Raw genomic sequence first — 26,612 nt, 5'->3', positions numbered from 1 at the left:
CATCTCTTTTATGGGGGTGTATGTAATACGCGTCAGGACTGTCTATAGTGTCTATGTCATTCCTGTCAATTAAAGAGAATTCTTTACTGAGTTCACATCAATTATTTTTGTCTTTGTATTTGTAATTTATAAATATCTGCTAAAAAAATTAATTCAAGAACGTATTTACAACTTTGGTACAATACAAAATTATCATAATTTAATTGAAAAGAGTGGAAACCAAGAACTGTGTTTTAGTGGCTAAAAGTGGAGGTGACACAACATCCTAATCACTTTGATTACAGGTAATTATATGGTAAGCTTTTTAAAAGGCATCTGGTTCATTTATTTCCTTTGTAAGTAATGTTTTCTGTTATTTACTTATAGTTTTTTATTTAAATAACTCTTTAACTACTTTGTCATCTTATATTTAATCTTAATTAAATAGTTCTTAGTTGCTTTTACTGTAGTATATAGGAGTGGCTAAAATATGAATCATTATTAGTGAGGGTACTACATGAATCACCATTCTCTGTATAGTTTTGTTTGTATTTTTGCAGGAATAAAATGAGTTTAGCAGTGGATCATTTTGGTCTCAAATGGGACCCAAAAAATTTAGAGATAAGGACAATGTCAGTTGAAAAAACCTTGGAACCTTTGGTGCTTCAAGTAACAACATTGGTGAACACCAATGGACCATCAAAGAAGAAGAAGGGAAAGTCAAAGCGTGCCAATGCATTAGTGCAGACTGTTGAAAAAGCCACTGAAAATTTTATAGAAAAAGGTGAACAAATTGCTTATGAGAATCCTGACATCACACAAGAAATGTTGGTTGCAGTGGATGAAGTCCGTAAAACTGGTAATTTTTTACAATCAATCAATTAAAAGTACCTATTAACACATATTTTTTACATTGTATATAGGAACTCAAATGAGCAGAGATGCAAGAGAATTTTCAGAAGATCCATGCTCCTCATTGAAACGCAGTAACATGGTCAGGGCAGCCAGAAACTTGTTATCAGCTGTCACACGCCTGCTAATTCTAGCAGACATGGTAGATGTCCATTTGCTGTTAAAATCTCTCCACATAGTTGAAAATGACTTGGAAAAGCTCAAGATGGCTTCCAGCAATGATGAACTATTAAACAACATTGAAATGTTCAGACAAAATGCCAATGAGCTAATGAATCAGGCAGCTAAAAGACAACAAGAACTTAAAGATCCTCAGCTTAGAGATGATTTAGCTGCAGCCAGAGCAGTATTGAAAAAACATTCCACTATGTTGTTGACAGCCTCTAAGGTCTATGTTCGACACCCAGAACTTGCAGCAGCCAAAGCAAATAGAGATTATGTTTTAAAACAGGTTAGTTTTATTTTTTAAAGTAGTTTGTACAAAAGTTTACAGAATACATTATAACTTGTCCCACTTTGAAGTTTGGGTGCAGTTTGCTCACTGCTATAAAATTATTAGGGGAAAATGGAGTAAAAATGCGCATTTATGGTTTTATGTCCCTCTAATTCTAATTCAAACAAAACTATCCACTGTTTACAGGGTTGGGGGGTTTGAGTGATCTGAGGGGCAGGCTGAGCGCAGAAAAGGTAAATCAACAGTTTAGCCTGAGTGACCCATGTTATATTGTATTCTGTAAACTTAGTAGTGAGACAAATTAGGTATTGTATATTAACTGTGTCTAAATCAGTTAGGATGGGTTTACAATCAGTTCATTTAAATGTTAATATCCTAATCTAAACTTTATTTGAATTCACATTTTGAGTTGAGTTACATTATTAGTGTGTTATATGTTTTTTTATTATTGTTATCAGGTTTGTGAAGCAGTTAACACCATCAATGATGTAGCACAAGGAAGAGCACCACCAGTTGCAGGACCTTATGATGGACCAGGAGAACTTGCAGCAGCACTTGATGATTTTGATGAACATATTGTTATTGAGCCATTGGCCTATAATGAGGTGATTTATTTGTGTGTATTTAAAGGTGTGGAGTGATACATAGAGATTACATTGCAGGTTCACACTAGACCTTCTTTGGAGGAACGTTTGGAGAGCATCATTAGTGGGGCGGCACTAATGGCTGATTCCAGTTGTACACGCGATGACAGACGCGAAAGGATTGTCGCCGAGTGTAACGCTGTACGTCAGGCGCTTCAGGATCTTCTTTCGGAATACATGTCAAACGTAAGAAAGACCTATCTATTTAATTTAGTTTGCTTCTTGGGTGAAATATATACTTTATTTTTGCTAACCAGCAGTTGGAGATACTTGGTGGAATCACCGGCAGGGTAAATAAGTACTCAATAAGTGTTTTGGTTTGTGTTTAATGCGTCGCCGTCGACTGTCGACTACTTTCCAAAATCAGTGTAAATTCACCATGCGAATGACAAACTTCTATGTAGACTATTTCCCTTATAAACAGGCTAGCAAATGAACGCCTTAACAGCTCCTGTCCTAATTTCTTTGTTGATTTTTTCAACTATCAATTTTATTCTTGGGTGATTTGCTTCGGAATTATTGCGCTTCTTCTCTGTTAAGTAAACCACCTAAGAAAGAAAAAGGAGACTGAATTGCATATACAACCGCATGTCACTGTGCCTGATCGATGTTTGTTGTTAGGGCTTCTCATTAAACTACATAACATTCATTTAATTTTTCATTGCAGATGGGCAATAAAGACAAAACAGAAAGTTTAGGCAAAGCCATCGACAACATGAAAGGAAAAACGAAAGATTTAAGACGACAATTGAGAAAAGCTGTTGTTGACCATATTTCTGACAGGTCTGACTTAAGCTGTTACACTTAAGGCAATTTAACTAATGGTAGTTTAATTGTTTTACAGCTTTATGGAAACAAGCATTCCATTATTAATATTGATTAAGGCAGCTCAGAATGGTGACGAGAAGCAAGTGGAGGAGTACGCCGGGGTTTTCACCGAACATTCCAATAAGTTGGTGGAGGTAGCCAACTTGGTTTGCAGTATGTCCAGTCATGAAGACGGCGTCAAAATGGTGCGTTATGCAGCTGCGCAGATTGATTCGTTGTGTCCTGAAGTAATCAACGCTGCTAGAATATTAGCGGCCAGACCGAAAAGTAAAGTCGCCCAAGAGAACATGGATGCTTTTAGGCTTAATTGGGAAAATCAGGTATGCATATTAGCACTTAAAAAAAAAAAATCTTGCAAAATGTGTTTAATTTAAACTTTCACAAAAGAGGGACAGAATTTACATTTTATTTGAGGCTATAATTGAGCTATAACATGCACAGGTGCGGATTTTAACGGACGCTATAGATGACATAACAACAGTAGACGACTTTTTGGCTGTTTCTGAAAATCACATTTTGGAGGACGTTAATAAATGTGTGCTAGCGTTGCAAGAGAATGAAGCGGAAAATTTAGAGAGGACTGCTGCCGCCATCCGAGGGCGTACATCGCGTATTGGTGTTGTCGTGTCCGCTGAAATGGATAATTACGAGCCTTGCATTTACACCAAGCGTGTTTTGGAAGCCGTTAAAGTAAGTCTTGTTGGTTTTGTAATCCGCATGGGGGGGTTCCGTTTGATTAAAAAGTTCAGATGAGTGAACTACTTTATTTAGGTTTTGAATGATCAAGTGATGCCAAAATTCACTCAAAGAGTGCAAGTGGCTGTTCAGGCTATTGTCAATAACAGCCAGGGACACCCAGTCCCGTCTAAGGAACTTGACGAGAACGAATTTATAGACGCGTCGAGGTTGGTTTATGATGGAGTTCGTGAAATCCGTAGGGCTGTTTTAATGAACAGAGCTGATGAAGATTTGGATCCTGAAGATGTTGAACTGGATGAAAACTATACTTTGGAGACTAAAAGCAAATGTATGTGATTATGAAGTACACAAGCAAATAGTTTTGTAAAAATTGTTGTTTTTAGCGAGTGCTCATACAGGAGAACATGGAGGAGCTGTGGATGAATATCCAGAAATCAGCGGTATTACCACTGCTCGAGAGGCAATGGGTAAAATGCCTGAAGAAGACAGAAAGAAGATTTTGCAGCAAGTGGAATACTTCCGAAGCGAGAAGTTGAAGTTTGACCGTGAAGTAGCCAAATGGGATGACACTGGAAATGACATCATTGTCTTGGCCAAACACATGTGCGTTATCATGATGGAGATGACTGACTTTACTAGAGGAAAAGGTCCTTTGAAGACCACTATGGATGTCATTAACGCAGCAAAGAAAATTTCTGAGGCGGGTACGAAACTTGATAAGTTAACCAGACAGATTGCCGATCAATGTCCTGAAAGCTCCACCAAGAAAGATTTGCTGGCTTACCTTCAAAGAATCGCCCTTTATTGCCATCAAATGAATATCACATCCAAAGTCAAGGCCGATGTTCAAAACATAAGTGGTGAACTTATCGTTTCTGGTTTGGACAGCGCCACCTCTCTCATTCAAGCGGCCAAAAACTTAATGAACGCCGTCGTTCTTACCGTCAAGGCGTCTTACGTCGCCTCGACCAAGTATCCTAGACAAGGCACTGTTTCTGTGAGTATAGCCCGTAATAGTAACATTATACCCAAAAAAATCATCAGTCGTCTCATTCGTTACAGTCTCCTATTGTGGTATGGAAAATGAAAGCACCCGAAAAGAAACCATTGGTGAGGCCTGAAAAACCTGAAGAAGTTCGTGCCAAAGTACGTAAAGGCTCCCAGAAAAAATTAGAAAACCCCATACACGCTTTATCCGAATTCCAAAGTCCGACCGAATCTGTTTAACTTTTTGGTAGGTGGTCTGCGCAGTCCCTATATTAATTATTATTACGTAATATATGTCGTAACTTGATTTACTTTTATAGTTAAAATGGAATCAATAAAAATTTGGTGTTCTGTAGGTAGTCGTATTTAAATTTGCTTTTATTTTCCAAATCCCTTACGGTTTGTTAAATTAACCAATACAAAAATATCTATATCGGCCATACATTTTCTGTCACCATGTAATTGAGTTAATCTTTTTGAAAATTTATTCAACTTCTCAATTATCCTTATAATGAGAATGTTAAATAAGGTTCAAATGAGTACATAATCATATCGTCGCCAATTTTGTAGATAGAGTCTGACTCTAAGAACTACACTGTGTTAGTTTAACAAGTGAAAGTTTTAAGATTGATATTGGCATGAAGCAAAAAGTTATTATTATTGGGATATATGTTCCCAGTCGCCAATCCAACCTATCGTTCTAGTCGCCTGGATGCAGGTTTTTTTTCCGATATCACCTTCTCTATACCCTGATTCCAAAAGGCTTTAGGTCGACCCCTATTTCTCTTGTCCTGGGGTTTCCACTGCATTACTTGTTTAGGTATTCTTTCGTACGTGGGCATACCAACTTACTTTGTTGAGATATATCAGTTCTCAAAATTTTTTTTGCAGATATTTTCACTTGAACATAATTTCACCTTAGTAAATTAGAATGACACCAACTAAACACTTTACCATCACTTACGTTATTTATAGAAGCGTAGGCGATCTTCTAGATTGGTTATAATGACCCAGGATCGTTTATTTAATGCTGTACTGAATCGGACTCATTGATGATGATGTATTTATTTAATTCAGCGACATAAAAAAATTATTTCAGTGTTAGTTTTACAATTTGAGGGTAAAATAGGTCAGCCATGTTGCGTTCTACACTGGGGAAGTATTCGAGCTGTAAACGTAAGGAGATTAAAAATAATCTTTTGCTGTTGCGAGAAAATCGACAAAGCATGAAATTGAATATGTCAATTGGCAAGGGATTGTGACTGTCGCTCTGTTAAGCTGACATTATTATTTTACTCTAGTGTAATAAACCCCACAATCTTGCAACGACCGCTAAATAAGGATATGACGTAGGTACCATACATTTTTTAGAGCGATTACATTTCATTATAAATTAATGAAACGTGCAGTGGTTTGACTTAAGGCACGTTTTTATTTTGTTCGGTTGTGGACTTTAACTTGGGATAATTTCTGTATATTTTGATGAAAGCAACTATAAGTAAAAGTTCTTTTCAAAAGAAGTTTTTAGTCAGAGTTTGCTGTCAATTGAAGTTCTCTCCTATCAATATTATACTTACCTTATTCATGCTTTTATCGGCAATTCAAACACTAATAGGTTATAGGAGGGTAATCTAAGGGCAAAACCACCTTGAAGTTAGTTTACGTATTATAAACTACCCCAATCAGAAAATCTATTTAAACAGGTCTGGTTTTAGGTAAACTACAATCCGTTTTTGTTGTCATTAATTAATGTACTCCCGGTTAAACTTAATCTTAAAATCCTCCCTTCTAATAAGATTTTGGGGTAGTCAGGTGTGTTGCTTGCAGTGCGTGTCTTGCAGGGCAAAGTTTACGAGTATGTAAAAGTTTCGACCCTAGTTGCGTGCCACCCTCATTTAAGTCGAGATAAAACTAGAAAGTATAGCAACACTCCCTCATCCAACAATTATCGATATAATACGACATTTTAGATCCCCGCGGCAATTATTGTTGCTCAAAAAAGTTTTTTTCTCTAGGGATTATAGGAATCTCCCTTTGGTACGTCTCTGACTCATGCTGTGCACGGTGATATCTCCATAGAAACCATTTTTCCAACCGGATACATTTTGCCTGGATATTTTTCTGCTTCAATTGAGACGATGTGCTGTTTCGTAGCTTATTATTACGCTATATTCTGGAACGCGTTTTATTACCAGCCAATACTCTTGACGGTATATGATAGATTAGTTGGAAGAGACCAGAATACTTTTTTACCACTTCAAAATTTAATTATTTTAGGTCAAGTTGTTTTATTAGTTATTTTTTCAACATCAAAAAATAGACTTTCTTACCATGTTTATGTTAACTTGAATATAGATAGTATAAAACTTATTCTCCAATTTTATAGTTGGCCGATTTGTATTTTGTGAAGGTTTATTTATTGGCTCCGCTGCACATGAAAGGACATATGGTTTTGATGTTGGTACATAATATGTATCCAATTAACCTTAAAACAAAGTCATAGTTCACTTGTTATTAACACTAAAATACATACATCACTCAGACTAAAAATTACCAATTTCCGATTTGCATTTGATATGGTGTATGTGCATATGATTAGGATATTATTGGAAAGTTAACCATTTCCCTCTGGTAAATTTTTAATTTAATTTCCACACTACGGTCTTGAATTGACGAAAATAAAATTTCTCATAGCAATAAATAAATATATCTATTTGTATGTAACTATTAAAAAATGTTAACACATGATGATATTTAATAAAAAAATAAAAAAAATTTGAGTGCAATTTTAATTATTATACGTGCTTCCGACAATCATCCAATAACCACTCTAGGGTGACTTAACGATGATTAAAAATTCTAATTAATAACGTGACAATTTTAAAGACTATCACATTAAAACCGTTTAAATTTATGATTAATGTTAACGTAATTCCAAACTTACATAACACGTCTGTATAATAAATGATTCAGTCTATCAGTTCAACTTGTTATTTGTAGTTTAATCTGCAAGTTTATAAATAAAAGTTCTCCAGACTTCCAGACTGAGTATGTTCGCACTCTATTTTTAAATAGGTTATTATCAGCATTGATAAAAAACGTCCAAAGCGACCAATTGAAGCTATATGGTGCCGTATCCTTTGTGCGATTTTAATGTAAGCGGGATGTGTATTTATAGGGCACAGAGTGAGAAAGCACTGTCTGTACGTTTTTAACTTGCAAAAAAATGTTTAATAATTGAAATGTGTTTCTTAAACAGTAACTTTTTAAATGTTATTGTCATTTTGAGTGTTCTGGAAAATATATACTTAATTGACACTATTAAAAAAAAAACTGATGCATTTTTTAAGCAGCCATTTTACCTACTCATCATAGTCATAATGATGTTGAACTATTTACTTTTATATACATATCAAGTATCTGTTGGTAAACAAAAATATTACCTTGTTAATACAATTTAACCTTAAAGAATAATTGCGGTCTTAAAAAGCATAACGCCATTTTTTGCTATTACCATTGTGGTTTTGCGGAATCTGTTATTAAAGTTTATTTTACGAGGCCTGATAATTGTAACCATGTTACGTATCTATGTTAAGTGAATTTTGATTGTTACGTCAGATGTACTTGATTTGGGTTGGAAGGAAAAATCGGAAGTTTTCAACAAGCTCTTAATATTTATAATAGTTACATCCTCGAATTATGAGTGTCATAACTGTTGTTTAAACGTAAATTTCATTATCACTGAGTTAGTATAAATTAACGTCTAATTTAACAAAATGGAATTTTAGAGCTAGTTTTTTTCCTTTAAAATTTTCTATAAAAAAAATTGCGTTGCCCCAAATAGTTGATTTGGACTAAGGCCAAAATCGTCACAATTACAATAAAAATAACTGATAAAAATATCCAGAAATTATGTTACGTGGATAACATCAAAACTGAGCCGCATTCAACAAAATCGATAATGTCCAGAGGACTTGTTTCTGTTGTGAATCAAAACAAGGGAGGCAAAAGACGAAATCCCTTGTGACAACAATTGAGAGGCCATCCGAAATTCAAATCCGTTCAAATTATCCTATCCTGGGTGCGATGAAGCACTTAAACGCTGTTTTGATGAATTAAGTCTCAGTTTTAGGTCCCGGGGCTAATTTAGTGGACAATGTGAATCGTTAGTTAAAAAATTTCCATTAAAGCCATGACACATTATTTGTACTAGATATTATCAAATAAAATGGGAGAAGATCAAATGAGATCTGTCAATAACATTCTTAATTGCAGGAATTTGTTACTAGTTGAGTTTGTGCCATCAATTTAAAAAGTTAGTGAATCTAGACCCAACAAAATATTTTCGTAATTCAGTTTAGCTAGTTAGTTGCCTGGTTTTTGGTGGCTTGGAAAAGACTCAACTTTTTCACGTGACGATAAATTTTTTCGAATAGTGTAAGGTTGTTGACGTCATGGAAAATTCAGTAAATATTAGTACACAAATAATGTTTTAGCATGTTGACAAAAATAACAAAAATCCTGAGGTTGTTCGTCAAGCACCTCGTAGGTGTGTTTACACTGTGTCGCCTGATTGGTTGGCTTGGCGAGCATTGTTTCGAAAATAAATTTAAATTTCACTTTGATAATTTTGTCAGGATTAACGTAAGCAACGCTTAATCAGCAAACCCATTTCGATTTTCATTGCTAAACAGTATATAGCCACATGTTTTGTAAATTCGGGGCATATGTTTAGTTTTTATTTCGTGCTTATAATAGGTTTTGATTTGCTAAAATCACTAGCCTTCAGGACAATTTTCAAGTGTAATGCTTTCAATTAGAAGCTTTTTGCTTAGAACTGATCCTTGTTTGCACGGATAAATTTTATTACATGGTTTTTGCCTTAAATTGCTGATTCTTACACTCAAGCTTGGTTATAGGGTATGCGCCTTATTGACAATACAAGCAATCCCTATAGGTTTTAAAGCGGAAGTTCCTAATAATTTGATTGTGACTAATCCATGATGCGTGAAATTTGTCGAGAAGGGCGGAAAGTAATAACTGAAAGAAACTAATTAAACCTCACGTCCAAATGATTGGTCATTTAACTGTAACCGTGTTTTTACTTAATTGGTTTCAATGCCACCTTCTCGATTAATTGTAACACATTTTTAGCAGTTTCAATGAAAACTTTAAACGATCAGTTAATTGCCAAAGTTGATCCGACAACATTTGCTAGATTGACAGCAATTGGGCAATATATAATTAATATATTGATGATTTTGTGCAATTGCCGGCATTTCCCCGAATGAAATTCAAGTGGATCTGATGACGTGTGAAACCACATGTATGTCGAGCCCCCGGCGTATCTTGACGAACGCAACCAAAAATAACTAACTGTATGCTTATTGTAGATTACTGAGGATGTATTGCACAATTTGCTCACACTTTCATCATTTGTAAAATGAGTAATAGTGATTTTGATTAGTGAATTTGAAAAATAGACAGAGTCTGCCAATTTTTATCAGGTATGAAGTGTCATTTCTATGTTTTCTTACTATTGATCGATCGACTTCAAAGAAAATGACTTGGAATTTTTGTTTTCATACCAAACGATTTTAGATGAGTTCATCAGTGATGATTATTTGTACTGATACTGTATAATTTGTGATACAAAACAAATAAAAACTTTTTTCTTCTTTTGGTAAACTGGCTGGATGATAAATACACAGCATTCAACTAAAACCTCCTCTTTATAGAACTAAAAAGTTCAATGTTCTGGTAAAAGTACAGTTTTCTTGTTGATATAGTGTACAGTAAAAACGTGATTATTAACTCGTCGAGATTTTATGTGACGTCAAGAATCTAAGGGGAATATTCCAATGATGGTAATTTCCGAAAATATTACTTCCGCAACTTAAAATATACAAAAAAAAAATCTTTACAGAACTGATTTTTGGTATCTGTCAAACCACTAAATCCATGACATAAAATATCTATCATCTCATTTTCTGAATAACCCCATATTAAGACACTTTCTTTTCTTCATCAGTAATACTGATCTACGTGCTAAAAAAAACGTAGTGCCAATACGTCCGTGTAAACTGGCACATACCACCTAAATTCTGAACGTAGTTGATTTAAAAAACATTTTGATCTAACTAAGTTAGTGCATTTTAAGTTAAACGCTTGAAACTAGATTCCAGTTCTTTAATATGTGTAAATAAAATGTTAGTATACTAATGAACTGCCTTTTAGCTTAACTAACTATTCCGAAGTAAACATGGTGTAAATTAAAATGTATTATTTTGAAAGAAACCAGTTTTGTTATCAGGAAAAAATGTAAGTTAAATTCATGTCCATTCTTTATTTCTCCCCGTGTATTTGTAAGAATTTTAAAGTCCTATTCCAACTAAACTTATTAACACAACACCTTCAAAAGCTAATTTTTCTTGGGGTGACTCAGTGGGCAAATCATACGTTCTGTAATTTGTAGTGCCAAATGAAGCCACAAATTATTTAAAAACATACAATGTTACATATACTAAATTTCCGTCATAGTCATCAGTTGACGTGAATTTTTGGAACTCAGTGCCAAAAACTGAAGGTCTTTTGTGGTTGAAAAAATCAGAATACAGCAGTTTATTTGTGTGTATGTTTTGAGTTAAACATTTTGGTAACGTCATAATGCTACTGTAAAAATACAAATTTATGGGCATTATAACTGGACTTGTAATCAAAGAAAAACAGTAGGAACTAAAATGTTTGAGGTTTTATTCTCTCATCTTTTGTGTCGAGTTTAATTGATCTCAATTACACACTTAATAACAGGACCACCGATACAGTGTATTTGTTAACGTTTCTCAAAGATGTGATTGATGTTAAAATGAGATATGGTTCCACTGCTCGTTTAGGCAGTGTCTTCAAACGTTTAGTTAACGTTGCCAACAAATAAAATATTATCTCTTTGTATTGATTAATATAAATTGAATGACGAAATAAAAAAATGTTTTGTGTTATTGTCTGAACTTAGGTCAATGGGTAAATCACATATCCTATATGACGTGGGTAGTACCGCCTATACCTGAACCAACAAAGCGATTCGCAAAAACTATAAAAATTCCAATTTATTACGTATACAATGATATCTGATCAGTTGTGGTACGACCATACAACAACACAGCCTTTGAATGTGAATATGAGTAGTCGACTATAAATGTGTTGCTAAGGTAATCAACATTCGAGTGTTCGTCGGTAACCTTTGGCCGTCCGTTCAAGTAAAAAGTAGAAAAAAATTGAAGCAAAATTTCTGCTTAAAGGTGTGACAACGACTGGCCAATCGGATGCCGAGTACCAGAGGCTTGTCTCTACGTCACAAGGTCCTACGTCAGTGCTTGCACAACTACCATATCACCTGCTTTAGTTGAGTTATTCAGTCGCGAGTAGATCCAGCCAGTCAAACAGTCGTACAGTACTAAGCCAGTACCACCATTTTCGCGCGTTAATTTAAATTGCTTTAAACTTGGCACTGATTAATTGTGCGATTTCTTTATTTCGCTCTCGGCTAGTGCAATTAATGTGCTCTTTCTTTGCAGGAATGAATCTGTGCTGGATGTGTTCTTCAATCACGTAAATTGTTTGTGTGTTTTTGTAAGACTAAATTTAAAAATTATTTAGAAGTACTGTCTAGAGACTGAAAAAAAAAACATGTTTCCAAAAATTCGTTACGTAATTTCGTGTGCAGTGATGCTAGTCAACTTTATTAAAATTGTTAATTGTGATTACGAGAACCTCCCTCCAATCTGCTTTAGGTAAGTCAAGTCCAGTTTAACAACACTTTCTATATGTACAGAGAATATAATTGAAGCGAGTTTACGAAACTTAAAAAAAAATTTCATCACACCTACAACTTTTTTCAAATTTCATAAACTATGCAGTCATAAAAATAACGCTCTCCTATGCCTCGAGTGTGTCCGTTATAGCTCCTGTATTATCAGCCACAGACTGTTGGCAATTTAGATGTCGATGTAAATGACCGCTTTTCGAAAAAAAAAAACTTGGCTGGCAACCATTCAAACCTGATTATTGTTTCAGTGATATTTACTGCCATGGTCGGCTACTGGACACCATACAGATGGCAAAAATTTATGAAGATTCCAAAACTTTTGTTGACATGAAAATGAAATACTCCCCGAATGAGACTATGGCCAAATTCGATCTGTTTATGTTGGACTACAAAGAAAGAAAACCTAACAGGGAAGAGGTGAAACAATTCGTGGAACTGAATTTCGAGCCGGCTGGTCAGGAATTCGTGAATTGGGATCCCGAAGATTGGGTAGATCACCCAGGTTTTCTCAATGACATCCGGGATGAAGGTTTCAGAAGCTGGGGAAAGAAACTGAACGATATTTGGAAAATATTAGGACGCAAGATGAAAGATGAGGTCAAATCTCATCAAGACCATTACAGTATTATTTGGGTTCCTAATCCTGTCATTGTACCTGGAGGACGTTTCCGCGAATTGTATTACTGGGACACCTATTGGATTGTTCAAGGATTACTACTCTCAGAGATGCGCCAAACAGTAAAGGGAATCTTAGAAAACTTTTTGTACATAATTGAAAATTACGGGCATATTCCTAATGGTGGCAGAATCTATTATTTAGCACGATCCCAACCACCATTACTACTTCCTATGATCAAACTCTATTACGAGTTTACTAAGGATTTGGATTTCATTAAAGACAATTTACACACCATGGAAAAGGAATTCGATTACTGGATGACCAACCACTCTAAAGTGATACATTTGGATGGAAAAAATTACACTTTGGCTGTTTATGGGGATAAATCTCAAGGACCTAGACCTGAATCTTATTCAGAAGATGTGGAAAGTTCTGCTATTTTTAAGGAAGAAAGCAAGAAGGAAGCCTATTATTCTGAACTTAAAGCTGCCGCAGAATCTGGATGGGACTTTTCTAGTAGATGGTTTATTACTAATGCTACAAATAAAGGTAAGTCAAATGAGTAGATTTTGTTTTTTTTTTAATTAGTTTATTATTTAAAAAACTGTGTGCAGAGGGAATGAAAATTATACAAATATACTGTGAATTATATTTTGGGATTGAAAATTTTAAGAATGTCAAAATGGCTCGTTTTGACACCCTGTATTATGACATAGACTTCATAGTAGATGCTACTTTAAACAAGATGATTGTTGCTAGTACTTCAAAATTACTTGAGATAGTGGAAGTGCACTACTGTTTCAAAAAGTACTCACCTTTAAGAGCATTATGCAGCGATAAGGTCAGGAAATTATAATACCGATTATACATTCTAAAACATTTTAGTAGTGATTTGCACTTAACCGTATTATAGTCACAGCAAAAATTATTAATTTCCTGAAGCGGCATTTAACAAAATATTATACAAAAAGAGTCATTTATGCAAAAAATACAAACACTTTTTTCCATAACTATTTTCCCGTTGTAAAAAAATTACTGCTGCTGTGTCTAATAAATTTTAAACTATATAAAGTATGAAATCATTAGTTTTCTGAGATATCGCAAAATAAATGAATTTTTAAGTCTTAATTGGTTAAGTACAAAGCAGTTTTTCACGTTTAATACTGTCGTAATAAGAAATTTTCCTATCACGTAATAACTCAATATCAAACATTATTAAAAATAAACTGCTTTTAAAACTTTCTGCCTCATACAAATACAAGAGAAGTTCACGTTGGGAACTCCTTAATAGTGCCATTGCAATAAATAATAATGTAATTTCCTTTTTGCTTTGAAGGTTATTATGTATTTATAACACATCCTATAATATAGCCACAAATGTTGTACTCTAAGAGCATTAAACCTTTAAAAAATCATTAAAAGTTATTGATAATTAGCTATTTTGCAATGCAAACTTGTTCTCATTTTCCCAGTACAATAACTGTTTTGATGACTAAAGTAAAACACTGAATTTTGTAACTAACCACAAAATTTGTTTCTGTAATTCTACAAGGTCACGTGACATGGTAAAATGGGTAAATAAAATGGTAAATTAAAAGCATATAAGAAACATTCAAAATTTTGTTGAACATATTTTTTTTTCAATACCTAACTAGAGTTGAAAATTGAAAATATAATTTATGGTCAAAAATGATGTAAATTAGCAAAATAACTGGACGATTATTTACAGAGGTATTCTACCGAAGGCAATAATACCAATTTTTCACTATTTTGAGAGTCAATATAAATTACCCAAACATAACAAAGGCCATTATTTTTGAAATATCAGTATAGTATTATACTAACATAAAAACTATGTACATAAATCAATATCAAGGACTGAAGTTCTGATTTTTCTTTCAGGAAACTTGACAAACATCAAAACAAGATCAATAGTACCAGTCGATTTAAACGCAATGATTTATTGGAACGCTGTCTTGCTAGGAGAATACAACGAAATGTTAGGCAACTCAGAAAAAGCTAGACATTACAATGATATAGCTCAGCAATGGATGATAGCGACGACTGCCGTGTTGTGGCATGAAGAAATCGGAACTTGGCTTGATTATGATTTATTCAACCAAGTGAAACGTGACTATTTTTATCCTAGTAACATATCGCCTTTATGGACGGGATGTTACAATAAAACAGAAAAAGAAAAAATAGTGAGAAGCGTTCTGAAGTACTTGCAAAATAAAAATATTCAGTACCCTGGTGGTGTTCCCAGTTCAGTAGAACATACTGGGGAGCAATGGGATTACCCTAACGCTTGGCCACCTCTTCAGCATATGATGATCATTGGACTGAATAACACTGGTGATGAATTTGCTGTTAGATTGGCCTTTGAGCTTGCTGAGTCATGGGTTCGGTCTAATTACAAGGCTTTTAAGGACACTGGTGATATGTACGAAAAAGTAAGTTTGCATATTTCTTTGTGTCATTACTTAGTTAGGGTCATATACTTGATTGATACGTATTATATGTAATAAACTTTATTGGACAATTACCTACTTGTTAATTCGCAACAAGGGACGCGTTATTTTTGTCGTATCCCGACAGGAACTTCTGTTGCATCAGTTTTAAGCTCTCGTTATTTTTTTATTAATTTAAACTTTGACGCACTTACGACCCAAAACATTCTAATTCATGTTGTGCATAAGTTGGCTTTCGCCTTTGTTGCAAATTTAAACGGCAAAAAAATTGATTCAAATTATCTACTAAGAATGTGTGTCACACAACAATAAAGCTGTGCTAAACGATTTTTTGCCTTGATTTGGACACACCTCATTAATATTACTGCATCAAATTAGAACCAGTTTTTAACAGTTTGAAGTGATGAATTACTTTCTTTGTTCCAGTACGATTCTACAGTATTTGGAGGAGGAGGTGGAGGTGGAGAGTATGAAATCCAGTTAGGGTTTGGTTGGAGTAATGGTGTGATAATGGATCTACTATATCGTTATGCCGATATTTTAACAGTGGACGACCCTCCTTTGCCTTTGACTTCGAGCGTTCAGGACGTCCGAGTGTCCAGTTCTAGTATTAGTTCAATTACCACAGCACTGATAGCTTTACTGGTATCTTTATCAGCAGGATTCATAGGGTGAGGTACGTACAGGTTTTGTTTTTTTTTTGGGTTGATGGGAAAGATCTCTTCAGTTTTTTTTCTATTAGGTAAGCTTAAAAAATAATTGAAACAAACTGCAACACTTTAAAGATCAATATCTTTGTTCCGTGACCTCCACTTTCAATTTCAATGCTCTTGCAAACTTTGTTGGAATTAATTATTATTGCGAATCATTCACCAGTACAATCGCTTGTATTCTAGAACTCGATATTGTTTAAATACACGCATTCTAACTCTTGCAACTTTTGATGCTGTGTGGAAGGTCTTGAATCATTAACATATTCCTTAGATTGAAATTTCTCTGTCAGAATTATTATAACATGCGAGAACAATGGCAGTTTCCTAGGCATTGATGTCATTACCACTTTTATTACGTCAAACTTGTTATAGAAAGAAATATTCAAAATGGTTACCAGCGTGAACAGTATAAATTACCCGTTATTGGTAATTTTTATTTGTCCAATCAGAACACAAACAAGGAAATTAATTATGTTGTTTATATATGCAAATCATATTTAGGTAGTGTTTTTTTAAAACATTTATATTTTTGCAATTCACCTACCTTATTCTCATCAACGCTAGTTTGACTACCGCAATCACGGTTTCAAACTTAAGTTGTAATTATACAAACACATGTTATTATTATTGTTACTTTCCAATAATATACTAGTTTTGTACTAAATATAGCTACTAATGAAAAATGTTATTAGTGACCATCATGTAATCTGTACAGGGTGGGCCAAAATGGACGTATTTAAATGGGAAGTGCTCTTATTAATAGAGAGAAAAACTGATGTCGGTGTCTGAAGCTCAAATTTGATAGAACACTTAAAATGACGAAAACTGTTGGTATCACCCTATATCTATATCTGACAAATATAGGGTGCTTCTCAGAATTCGTACTTTTCTTCAAAACTGTCTAGAGTCTTCCAGGTGGGTTATTTTTTATTTCTGAAAATACATTTCTACAGCAACTTTTTGCATAGAATCCAGTAGTGTAAATAGTTTTTTTCTATTGGACACGGTTGTTAAGCTAAGCACATAAAAATAGTTTTTTTTAAATGAAACACCCTGTATATTACAAATGACAGTGGTATTTACTAACAATGAATTGGTCAACCGCTAGGATACCTCTAATGTTTCTCTCTTAAATTACATTTTTACAGTTTTGCCCTGCTGCAGTTTTTCTCACTTTTATTTCAAAAATTTTTCTTTTCTGCTTTTAAAACGTTTTATATATAGCTCAATGATGTGAGTAATTTTCTTAAACCTCTGAAGGGATCTTTGTTAAATCTTGAAGTTAAAATAACCATCTAATGTACGTTTTCTTTGTTTCAGGATGAATTGTTAACTAAGCAAAAAGGAAAGCACTAGAGTGAATGTGAGAGTGGATATATGAAAAAAAAAATAGGCCGCTCAGGGTGTATAAAAAATCGAGTATTTTTTTTGAGTTCCTTTATTTCCGAGTTGAAAAGAAAATTAATTTTAACCACCGTTGATCGTTTTGGGTGGGCTTGGTAATGCTTGATCTCCATGGGTTTTCTGCACTATCGGTTTGATAGAAAGTAACAATTTGCAGCCAGCCTGAAACGTGATGCCTATACTACTAAGTATTATTTGCAAATGTGATGTAATTTTAGGTGTTTTTTGTTTGTTTGTTTTTTTTTTGTAAAGTAGTTTTGTGGCGTACCTGTGGCACGTTTGTTATTAGCATGTTTTTTTTCTATGGTATAACAGTAACATTAATCTGTGTTTGTAGTAGTGCCGTAGTTAGATTAATTAAATTTAATAAAAATAAACGAAGCATTAAACCTAATATTTTTGTTCTTGCGTGTTGTGTGGACTAACCAAAAAACACCTCTAACAGTGTGGTTTTTATAATAACCAATATCTGTTGAAATTACTATAAAACGAACAATAGATAGAGTACTAACCATTAAAAAACTGTCCTTGAATATACCGAGCGTAATTATACCTGTGGTTGTTGCTTTTATTATAAAATTGTCCGCTATTGAAATATTAGCTACATTCTAAATAAGTTGAGCGCAAATTTAACTTAAGTGGTTGTCTGCTTTTCTTCTAAATTACTATCATGTCCTCCAGGCATGACTTTAAAGGCCTCATCATTGTTTGTTTGTGGGTGTTTGGGAGATACGAAAAATTCTCACCTCAGTTGTTTTTTTATTATGAACTTTAATAGATCATATTATCATTAATTGGCAAAATTGTGCGAATTATTTCACCTATCACCCGTTTGAGCGTGACACTGACGTTGTTTGAGGCGAGAATTTTTCTCTATATAGCTTTAGCAGGAAGTTATTGTAGTTGAAGTAGATAATCAGCACTAAATTTAATTACAGAATTTGCATATACAAACGAAGAACACAACACAGTCCGTTGCTTAACAGGGGGACGTCATTAAGGGGAGGATATACAGAACTGAAGAACATACATCAAAAACCGACTCGTAGGTAAGTTGCGCTTACACTGCTATTCAGACTGTGAATGATTGTTACTTTGTGCCATATAAAGTGACTTGATCTTTTGTTGTTAATCAATTCGGGTTTATACGGACTTTGATTCGACTGAACTCGCCATTTTCTGTCGGTACCAACCGTGACTAGTGACTTTTTTCGTACTTATTATTTAATATGTTTTTCACTGGTTGTTATAAATCTTGTCCTCACTTTACTAGGTTATCCACTTATATTGACAGTATTAATTAGTTTTTTCTCCTTTAATGTGCAATACAAACCTTTCAATTTTTTTATCTTAGATTTGGTCATATACTTATTTATTATTATTATGTTGACTCATTTCCGGTAATTTTTTTAAACATTTTTGTTGGCTATTAGAGTTTACGTTTAGTTTTATATGTGTTTTCTATGGGATTGTGTAATTAATATATTTTGTAGCAATCGCAGGAACATTTTACTAGTCATTTGAAACTGAAAGGCAAACACCTTTTTTCCGGTATTTTAAAATTGCTTTAAACTTTTCTCAAAAATATAAATCTAGATTATACAAATTTTCGTGATTTAAATAAAGTACAATGTTTTTGATGTGGCTGGTAAAGTGTTACCTAAAGGCTTTTTAAGTATAATTTTTATTTAGGGATATTTAAAGGCAGCAAAGTATAATTTTTCTAAAGACAAAATATTTTTTTTCGCTAAGGGAGACTGTAATAGTAGTAGGAGTATTTATTATGTGTGGTTTTAAAATATATGTTGAATTGAATCTCTTACATTGTAATTGATCAAATTTGTGATAATTATAACAACTCATATATTAGGGCCAAGTTACCTACTAGCTATTAGTACATGTAATAGAAGAGATTTTTTCCTTTATTGGCATGTTTACTAACTTTGTTAAAAAATGTTCAATACACGACCTGAACATGGCTTGTACTAATTCAAGGAAGTAACAAACTAGGAAGCAGTTAAAATCAAGATTACCTCTCACATTTGTTAGTCACGCTGTAATTATAAACAAATAACTATAATCAGGTGTCTAATTGACTTTATAGTCTTTTTTAATCGTATGTCCAGGAGGTTTTGTCAATATTTATGTTATTTTTACGTAATATTATTCTAGACATTCAATGAAAAACTGTTTACTTCTATTATCAGCGCCTAGTGTAAATTTGCCCTTTTTAAATGAACTTTAATTATTAAATTAATTGCTTGCTACACTGACCCTGTATACTAATAATTGCTTTCTTTGGTTGCTAGCCGGTGGACTCGAAATGTAGAAACGTTCAACAACGATAAGGGACGAAGATGAATCCAAACTGGATCTCATAAACTGAATCTCCAGCCCAAACTGTAGCCAGATAAATAATATTTTTTAATATTTCGACGCCACTGCCGGTGCTAATCTACAAAAGCATGTTGTTGTTGTTGTACGCTTGAGATGCTAAAATGATAGCAAAGACTTTTGTGACCATGCTTTCCAGCTATTGATATCATAATAATAACATTAAAAGGAAAATTCCTAATTTTGCAAGAACCACTTCTATGATATTAAGTTTCCTGCAATTTTTTTTTATTTAGTGCCAAAATGTATATAGTACCTTATTAGAGTTTAAAAGAATACTCATTGTGACACTTTAATCATATTATAATATAAATTTAACTAAATATTATGTATGTACCTAATTAACTAATATTGGTTTAGTAGTTTATTAAGGCATTTTTATTTATTTTAATTATTATAAAAAAATGTTTGTACGCTAGGTATTATGTTCTTGAGTCATATACGTTATTACGATCACAATATATGGCATTATTATAATATTAAAAATAATTAGTCTAATTTAAATTGTTGTTATAAACAATTTGAATACCTATGTAAGTAACATTGTGATGATTGTATTTTAAGTAGGTAACGTAAATTAATTCCAATAAATTGATTGTAGGATACAACTATTGATTTTTATTTTTAAGTTACTTTCAGAGAAAATTAACAGTTGGCCTGAGATGATCACAAATGTGTTAAATAACTTGATTGACTTTAAAACCATGATGAACCAGAATCAACCCAATGACATCATCGAAATTCCCGGTAACGCATTTCTCGTGCAGATTGTAGAAATCGCATTGACCGAAATTACAACAACCTGTCGACTTAACCAACCATGATCTGGTACTACTCGTACCATAGCTTTCTTCTTAGTTTTCCTTAAAATTATTGTTCCTGGTTTGTTTACCAAAATGACCCAGATAAATTCTATTATTAGTTATAGATTAGCCCATCAGCGCTTTGTTAATTATTTAATTGCTCAAAACAGAAACTGAAAAGCCTCATTTAATGGGTTTATAATTGCGATTTGGGTTCTTTCTTGTTGGGCTGTTGAACTGCCATGAGCACGTAAACTTGAAAATTTTCCGTCTAGCTAATTTGATAGTGCTTATCAGGCTTTTCTCTAAACGAGGGTACTTATCCAAGTTAAGATATGGCTCGTGCAAGGCTAAAATTAGTGCAGCAAAATTTATATATATTAAAACTATTTTAAGTGGATTTGGAGTACTAAAATGGAAATTCTTAAAGTTATAGTTTATATATAAAGACCAACAAACTTTTATGACCTACTTATGATAATCTGTGTTATCCGGTGGATTATTAGGTTTATTATAAATAATAATTTGCATAGTTTGCTATATGTGTGGTAATACACGGATATATAGCGTTCGATTTTTTTCTAAGCATGTAGCAGGTGACTTTTGAATCGTATGATATCTGAAGAACGTTATTTTAAAATATTGTCTTTTCGGTTGGTACAAATTAGTAGGACATAGGCAGGGTAAGTTTCATAAAGTATAGGGAATTGATTATGTTCAAACTTGGCAAAACACAGATTTTTTTTATTGTGCGTTGTTAAAAAATACATTTGTTTTCCTATTAATAAACCTTCCCTTGTGACAAACTAGAGTTTATACACATTATTTCTCCCACAGTTACAAATACCACCTGCCTAGAGCCAATTTATCCAATATTGTGTTTTCACCATAGACTTCTTTCACCCCTCAGGAATATTTTCATAATTGTGATAATAATTATTTGCACAAAACTTTGCATTTTCTCTTGCATATCAAAAGTAACAGTTTTGGCAGACTGTCACTACAATATTGAGAACCACATTACACTCTGTACCAAACTGATTTCAGAGTAAAACAAAAACCACACTTATAAACTGTTCATAGTACTTTATTTCACATTCTAGTACGTAATAACCAAAGAAAACCACATAAAAGCTAAAAACGAGTAACAAACAAATGGAATGATGTGACAAGGGAATATAAACTTATTTTAATCAATACCACAAAACTCAATCTACACTTTTAGTATTTCCTGGGCAGCTACAACGATATGTTTGGCTGAAATGCCGTAATGGTCCAAAAGAACGGTTGGTGGTCCGGACCTGGGTAGTTCACCAACAGCTAAGTGTTTCACTACTATATTCCGTTCCAAAGCCACGGCAGCAAATACCGCGTCACCTAAACCACCCTCGTAGAAGTGGTCTTCAATAACTAGAGCTCTTCCCCCTACTTCTGTGATGTTTTTGATTATGGTTTCTTTGTCTAGAGGTTTGACAGTGAAAGGATCGATCACCCTTGCGTGTATTCCAGCTTTTTCTAGTTCAGCAGCTGCGGTAAGGGATTCTTGAAGGGTGATTCCACCTCCGATTAGAACTACTTGATCTTTAGGCGAAGAACGAACCACGTTTGCTTTTCCAACCTAATATGTATGAGTTAAGACACCAAACTAGAAAAATGAGAGAATACTTACAGCAAAAACAAAGTCATTAGGATATATAACAGAGGTTGTAGGCCTGTTAACTCTAGTGAAGGTAATTCCTTTAGTGTTAGCAGCAAGTTCAATGGCTCTTTCAGTGGCCACAGCATCAGCTGGGTAGAAAATGGTACTTCCGTGTATTGACCTGAACATAGCCAAGTCTTCCAAACCCATTTGGCTTGGGCCATCTTCGCCTATACTGACACCACAGTGGGAACCCACGAAGTTAACATTGGTTTGCGAAATTGCACCCATTCTGATCTGAAACCAATTTCAAATTAGCTTGTCACTTGATGCATCTAATGTAGCTTACCTGATCAAAAGCTCTGGTAAGAAAACAAGCAAAAGTGGACACAAATGGCACCGTACGGTCTCTACAAGCAGCACCAATGGCAGTACCCACTAAACTTTGCTCAGCAATGAAACATTCCACATAACGTGAAGCGTCAAATTTCAGCAAATTTTCGGAGAAGGTGGAATTCTTCATGTCTCCATCCAATGCTATGACTCTGGGATTGCTTTGGGCTATTTTAACCAACGCAGTACCTAAAACAACTCACTTTATTACAAAAATTGTGAAATAAAATTGATTTTTACCATAAGCAACTCTAGTAGCAATATTATCACCAATCTTGTAGTTTGGTGGAGAGCTTAATTTTATATTGCTAATATCAACAGGCTGAACATCATCTTTTAGAGGTTTTTGTGGATGAATTTGAAGTGGTCCAGGATTTTTGATCAAAGATTTTAGATGCTGCACTACTCTATCTGATTCAGCACCCAAAGGTTTACCATGCCAGTTCTCCAAATTTTCAATCTACAAAAAGTTAACTAAAACAGTAAGCTACACTAATGGAGAATGGAAAAATACCTTAGGGAAGTTCTTTCCTTTCAGAGTTTTAGCAACAATAGCAGTAGGTTTGCCTTTAATAGTAGCTGCAGTATGGAAAGCCTTGACCAACTCCTCCACATCATGCCCATCCACAATAATAGCATGCATTCCAAAAGCCTCCAACTTTTTCCTGTAATTTTCTACATCATGACCCATTGAGGTTTCTTGGGACTGTCCCAAACGGTTAACGTCAAAAATAATGCAGAGGTTGTCAAGTTTATAGATGCTGGCAAAGTGGAGAGACTCCCAAATTGAACCTTCAGCACTTTCTCCATCACCAACCAAACAGTACACACTACAAACCACTTATTACATATAGCTTATAATTGTAAACCAACTACGAACCGATAATTAGCGTTATCGTAATTTTTTCCAACAAATGCCATTCCTCCTGCAATAGCTAAACCTTGTCCCAAAGATCCCGTACCAACGTCCACAAAGTTCAGTCGAGGGGTTGGATGACCTTCAAGATCAGAGTTAAACTTCCTCAAATTTTGCAAATCCGCCACTGGAAAAAGACCGGCTTCGGCCCAGGCAGCATAGAGGGCAGGGGCGGCGTGACCCTTGGATAATACGAACCTGTCGCTGGATACGTCTCTGGGTACCGATACTTTGTAACGCATTGTGTGGAAAAACAATACTGAGAGGATTTCCGCGATTGATGAACATGATGTAGGGTGACTGAAAAAGGTAAGAAATTGTTATTTTGGGGAAAAAACAACAATTTTAATTTAGATTTGACACTTTCATATATTTAACTTAATACGAGCCTCTATTGCGGTTATCCCTATGATTTTCAGCTCTACACTCTGTATATATATATGTAATCTAAATTTTATATAGGGGTTGTACTTTCGATAGACAATAGAAAATCGAAACGTCTGTAAGGGGCGTCAGTGATGCAGCCTACCCCAAGTCATTCAGGCGTGGCGATGAAATTATTCTCTACATCCCCTTGAACACATTTTAGTTATAGGGTTTTCCTGATATATTTTGTGAAAGGTATCTTTAACTTTATACACGATGCAAAACTAGTTCACTCAGAAAATGTTGTTCAATTAAAAGTTTTCTCGATTCAAAGTTGTCGCAAATATCACGATGAATTCGTCAAGTTAGAAACTTGGAAAAGATTCTATATTATAAAGTTTATTGTGTAGGCAGCCTTCACTTTATATTAGACCCTCATCAGTCATGCTTATAAATATTACATATTCGAACCCTTGTTATTTTTTTATTGATGTAACAAACTTTGACCAGTTCGATATTTACAAATTTTAATACAATTTATTATTTGATATTTTACTACCAAACTTGAATGAACGTATTTTTAATGCAAGCCCTTGAACTTAATTGATAATATCCTCCAAACTTTCTGATTACCAAAACTTTTCAAGAGTGTGTAATCTTCCAAACTCACTAATTAGAAGGGTGAACCTTGTCAGTACAAGTTTTCCCAATGAAAAATTTTCCCCAAAGGGTTAAATCTTACATAAACAGATTTTGGGTATCCCATGTTTCATATGTAATAGCCCTATTAATGTATTGTTAGTGGCCCACTCAAAGATGGTTAACTTGGTTTAAAATAAGGAAAATTGGAAGGAATAATTTAGGAGGAAAAAATGTTTTTTTCTCCAGATACATTATTATAAATCCAGCTTAGTAGAAACCTTAACAGCAATTGTATAGTCTGTCTCAAGATGTAAGATACCTGGATTATATTACCATTATAAACATTGGATAAGAACAAACAAACATCCAAACCCAACTGTACTGTTATGCTATGTTGCCATAGTTAACTTGAAATAACAGAAAATGTTAGAAAAATAAAATATATCATGTTACTCTCTGAAGAGCTCATACACAATATTGTAGTAAAATATTACTTTAAAACTAATTGGGATATATGTACTAAAAAAAATTAAAAATATGATTTCTTTTTATGAGAACTAGAAAAATCTATGATGACGCTATAATCAGAATTGCTGATCAATTTATCAAGTATTATCATTATCTCATACATAAATAAATCCAACTCAATCTATAAATTTTCCCAACAAACATAACCAAGTATTTGATTACCACTCATTAAACTTACTAAATGTATTGTTGACAGCTGCACATTCAAAAATTATACTTTACCGATGGACTAAAAGCTAAAAAAGTGCCTAGTCATATAAAACAATCATTCTCAGGAGACATTCACTACCCAGGCCTTGGAGTTTGCCGGATTTAACGCCGGTTGACCATTCCACGTGTAAACTTACCCAGATTTAGCAGCTTGGGTTGATGTGATCGAATGAATCCTGATTTTGTTGGCGATGTCCTTCAATTCTTGGACAACTTTGGCATCTACCTTGTGGTAGTTAGGCATGATGATGGGTTCTAGAATTTATTTTGACGGGTTAAAGAACTGGCCGGTACCACAGTACAACTGCAACTAATAGTACTGACATTCAACAAGTTGTTTCGGCTTTTCGATGAAGCACGAGGTCGTACTCGACTTAATTGAACCAATCAAATTTACAGTTTATTGTGCAGCGTTGCTCTTTAATTTGTTATAAACAAGGATGAAGGAGAAATTGATTAGTATTATATTATGGTGCTATATATACAAGTAGAAAAAGAAAAACCTCTAACCTGTCATAGTTGAACTAAATTTATTAAACTAGTACCTTAAAGTACAAATTTCACTTAAAAACAAAATTTTGTGTATTCTGCATTCCCAACCAATAACACAAACAAGCTGTTTACGTTTTACGTAGTTGTTGCCAAATATTTCATAATTTTAGCCTAAAACACCAAAAATGATTCTTTGAAAAGCAAGGAGATTTAATAGTACCTGGCAACATTGCTAACTAACTATATTCATTCCAGAGCAAGCAAAATCAATAGAATTAAAGAAATCTGTTTTTTTAGTGTCTAAAATTTCCGACAGATGGCTGTACTAACTGGCTATAATAACTTCTGCCACTGTTGCCACCCAACACTAGTTTGATGACTGATTTAAGAATTTTTCTCACATGGCAGTCCAGCACACCCTCTGGGAGCCTCTTTGCCTCCCTGCTTCGTGAAATCCCCTTTTATAATAAATTGCTTGGTTAGGCAATTGTACCTTACTTCAATCAGATTAAATCCATTCAATTTACAGATAATAATTACACTTTAAGTAAAGGTGAAGATTAAAAATCCAATTACACTTAATGATTTTTTTTTGTATCTGATTATTGCAGTAGCGTTCGGTTTATTTAATTTTTCTGTGTATTTAAGGGGTGAAATTGACATATTTGAATGATTTTTTCTATTAAGGTATGTA

At 33.9% G+C, this 26,612-nt stretch overlaps 3 protein-coding genes and 2 long non-coding RNA genes across 13 annotated transcripts; 3 read left to right on the top strand and 2 right to left on the bottom strand.

Moving 5' to 3' along the window:
* Positions 1-68: 68 nt before the first annotated feature.
* On the top strand, positions 69-4,858 carry alpha-Cat (catenin alpha). Of its 5 annotated transcripts, none has more exons than XM_081994680.1 (11): positions 69-284; positions 540-838; positions 903-1,342; positions 1,804-1,950; positions 2,008-2,175; positions 2,657-2,772; positions 2,834-3,137; positions 3,259-3,507; positions 3,589-3,844; positions 3,900-4,513; positions 4,579-4,858. In XM_081994680.1, exons 2-11 carry the CDS (start codon positions 547-549, stop codon positions 4,741-4,743), a joined length of 2,751 nt encoding a protein of 916 aa, XP_081850806.1. In that variant the 5' UTR covers positions 69-284; positions 540-546; the 3' UTR covers positions 4,744-4,858. The 5 variants fall into 5 exon arrangements, with proteins under 5 accessions (XP_081850806.1, XP_081850802.1, XP_081850805.1 ...); XM_081994676.1 differs by having other exon boundaries at positions 4,561-4,858; XM_081994679.1 differs by having other exon boundaries at positions 520-838; positions 4,561-4,858.
* On the bottom strand, positions 4,579-5,595 carry LOC145739239 (uncharacterized). Its single transcript, XR_014180931.1, has 2 exons — positions 5,468-5,595; positions 4,579-5,403 (listed from the first exon to the last, which is right to left on the bottom strand). It is a non-coding gene; the product is annotated as an uncharacterized LOC145739239 (long non-coding RNA).
* Positions 5,596-5,714: 119 nt separating this feature from the next.
* On the top strand, positions 5,715-6,873 carry LOC145739238 (uncharacterized). The gene is made up of 2 exons (XR_014180930.1): positions 5,715-5,852; positions 6,519-6,873. It is a non-coding gene; the product is annotated as an uncharacterized LOC145739238 (long non-coding RNA).
* A 3,797-nt stretch (positions 6,874-10,670) lies between these two features.
* On the top strand, positions 10,671-20,537 carry LOC145739281 (trehalase-like). 5 transcript variants are annotated; one of them, XM_081994773.1, is made up of 7 exons: positions 10,674-10,824; positions 12,078-12,293; positions 12,577-13,496; positions 14,850-15,400; positions 15,845-16,089; positions 18,474-18,584; positions 19,845-20,537. In XM_081994773.1, exons 2-7 carry the CDS (start codon positions 12,190-12,192, stop codon positions 19,894-19,896), a joined length of 1,983 nt encoding a protein of 660 aa, XP_081850899.1. In that variant the 5' UTR covers positions 10,674-10,824; positions 12,078-12,189; the 3' UTR covers positions 19,897-20,537. The 5 variants fall into 5 exon arrangements, with proteins under 5 accessions (XP_081850901.1, XP_081850899.1, XP_081850903.1 ...); XM_081994775.1 differs by lacking the exon at positions 12,078-12,293 and having other exon boundaries at positions 10,671-10,824; XM_081994772.1 differs by lacking the exon at positions 10,674-10,824 and having other exon boundaries at positions 11,748-12,293.
* Positions 20,538-21,798: 1,261 nt separating this feature from the next.
* On the bottom strand, positions 21,799-26,060 carry LOC145739282 (transketolase-like protein 2). Its single transcript, XM_081994778.1, has 8 exons — positions 25,937-26,060; positions 25,564-25,681; positions 23,645-23,980; positions 23,279-23,594; positions 23,005-23,224; positions 22,721-22,953; positions 22,402-22,668; positions 21,799-22,350 (listed from the first exon to the last, which is right to left on the bottom strand). Exons 1-8 carry the CDS (start codon positions 25,941-25,943, stop codon positions 21,946-21,948), a joined length of 1,902 nt encoding a protein of 633 aa, XP_081850904.1. The 5' UTR covers positions 25,944-26,060; the 3' UTR covers positions 21,799-21,945.
* Positions 26,061-26,612: the final 552 nt, after the last annotated feature.

Source organism: Ips typographus, linkage group LG16, assembly GCF_016097725.1.
Source record: "Ips typographus isolate SLU linkage group LG16, UJ_Ityp_2.0, whole genome shotgun sequence".
NCBI classification, from domain to species: domain Eukaryota; kingdom Metazoa; phylum Arthropoda; class Insecta; order Coleoptera; family Curculionidae; genus Ips; species Ips typographus.
The sequence above is the reverse complement of the archived record's forward strand: the minus strand, read 5'-3'. Positions and strand labels throughout refer to the sequence as shown.

Bases quoted from the DNA above. Each gene is read 5' to 3' on its own strand.
- alpha-Cat (XM_081994676.1), top strand. From the start codon at position 547: ATGAGTTTAGCAGTGGATCATTTTGGTCTCAAATGGGACCCAAAAAAT. The intron at 1,951-2,007 runs GTGATTTATTTG...ATTACATTGCAG, and splicing joins AGCCATTGGCCTATAATGAG to GTTCACACTAGACCTTCTTT. The intron at 3,508-3,588 runs GTAAGTCTTGTT...TACTTTATTTAG, and splicing joins GTGTTTTGGAAGCCGTTAAA to GTTTTGAATGATCAAGTGAT.
- LOC145739281 (XM_081994773.1), top strand. From the start codon at position 12,190: ATGTTTCCAAAAATTCGTTACGTAATTTCGTGTGCAGTGATGCTAGTC. The intron at 12,294-12,576 runs GTAAGTCAAGTC...TTATTGTTTCAG, and splicing joins CTCCCTCCAATCTGCTTTAG to TGATATTTACTGCCATGGTC. The intron at 15,401-15,844 runs GTAAGTTTGCAT...TCTTTGTTCCAG, and splicing joins CTGGTGATATGTACGAAAAA to TACGATTCTACAGTATTTGG.
- LOC145739282 (XM_081994778.1), bottom strand. The intron at 23,981-25,563 runs GTAAGTTTACAC...TACCTTTTTCAG, and splicing joins ACCCAAGCTGCTAAATCTGG to TCACCCTACATCATGTTCAT. The intron at 22,669-22,720 runs GTAAGCTACATT...AATTGGTTTCAG, and splicing joins TTACCAGAGCTTTTGATCAG to ATCAGAATGGGTGCAATTTC.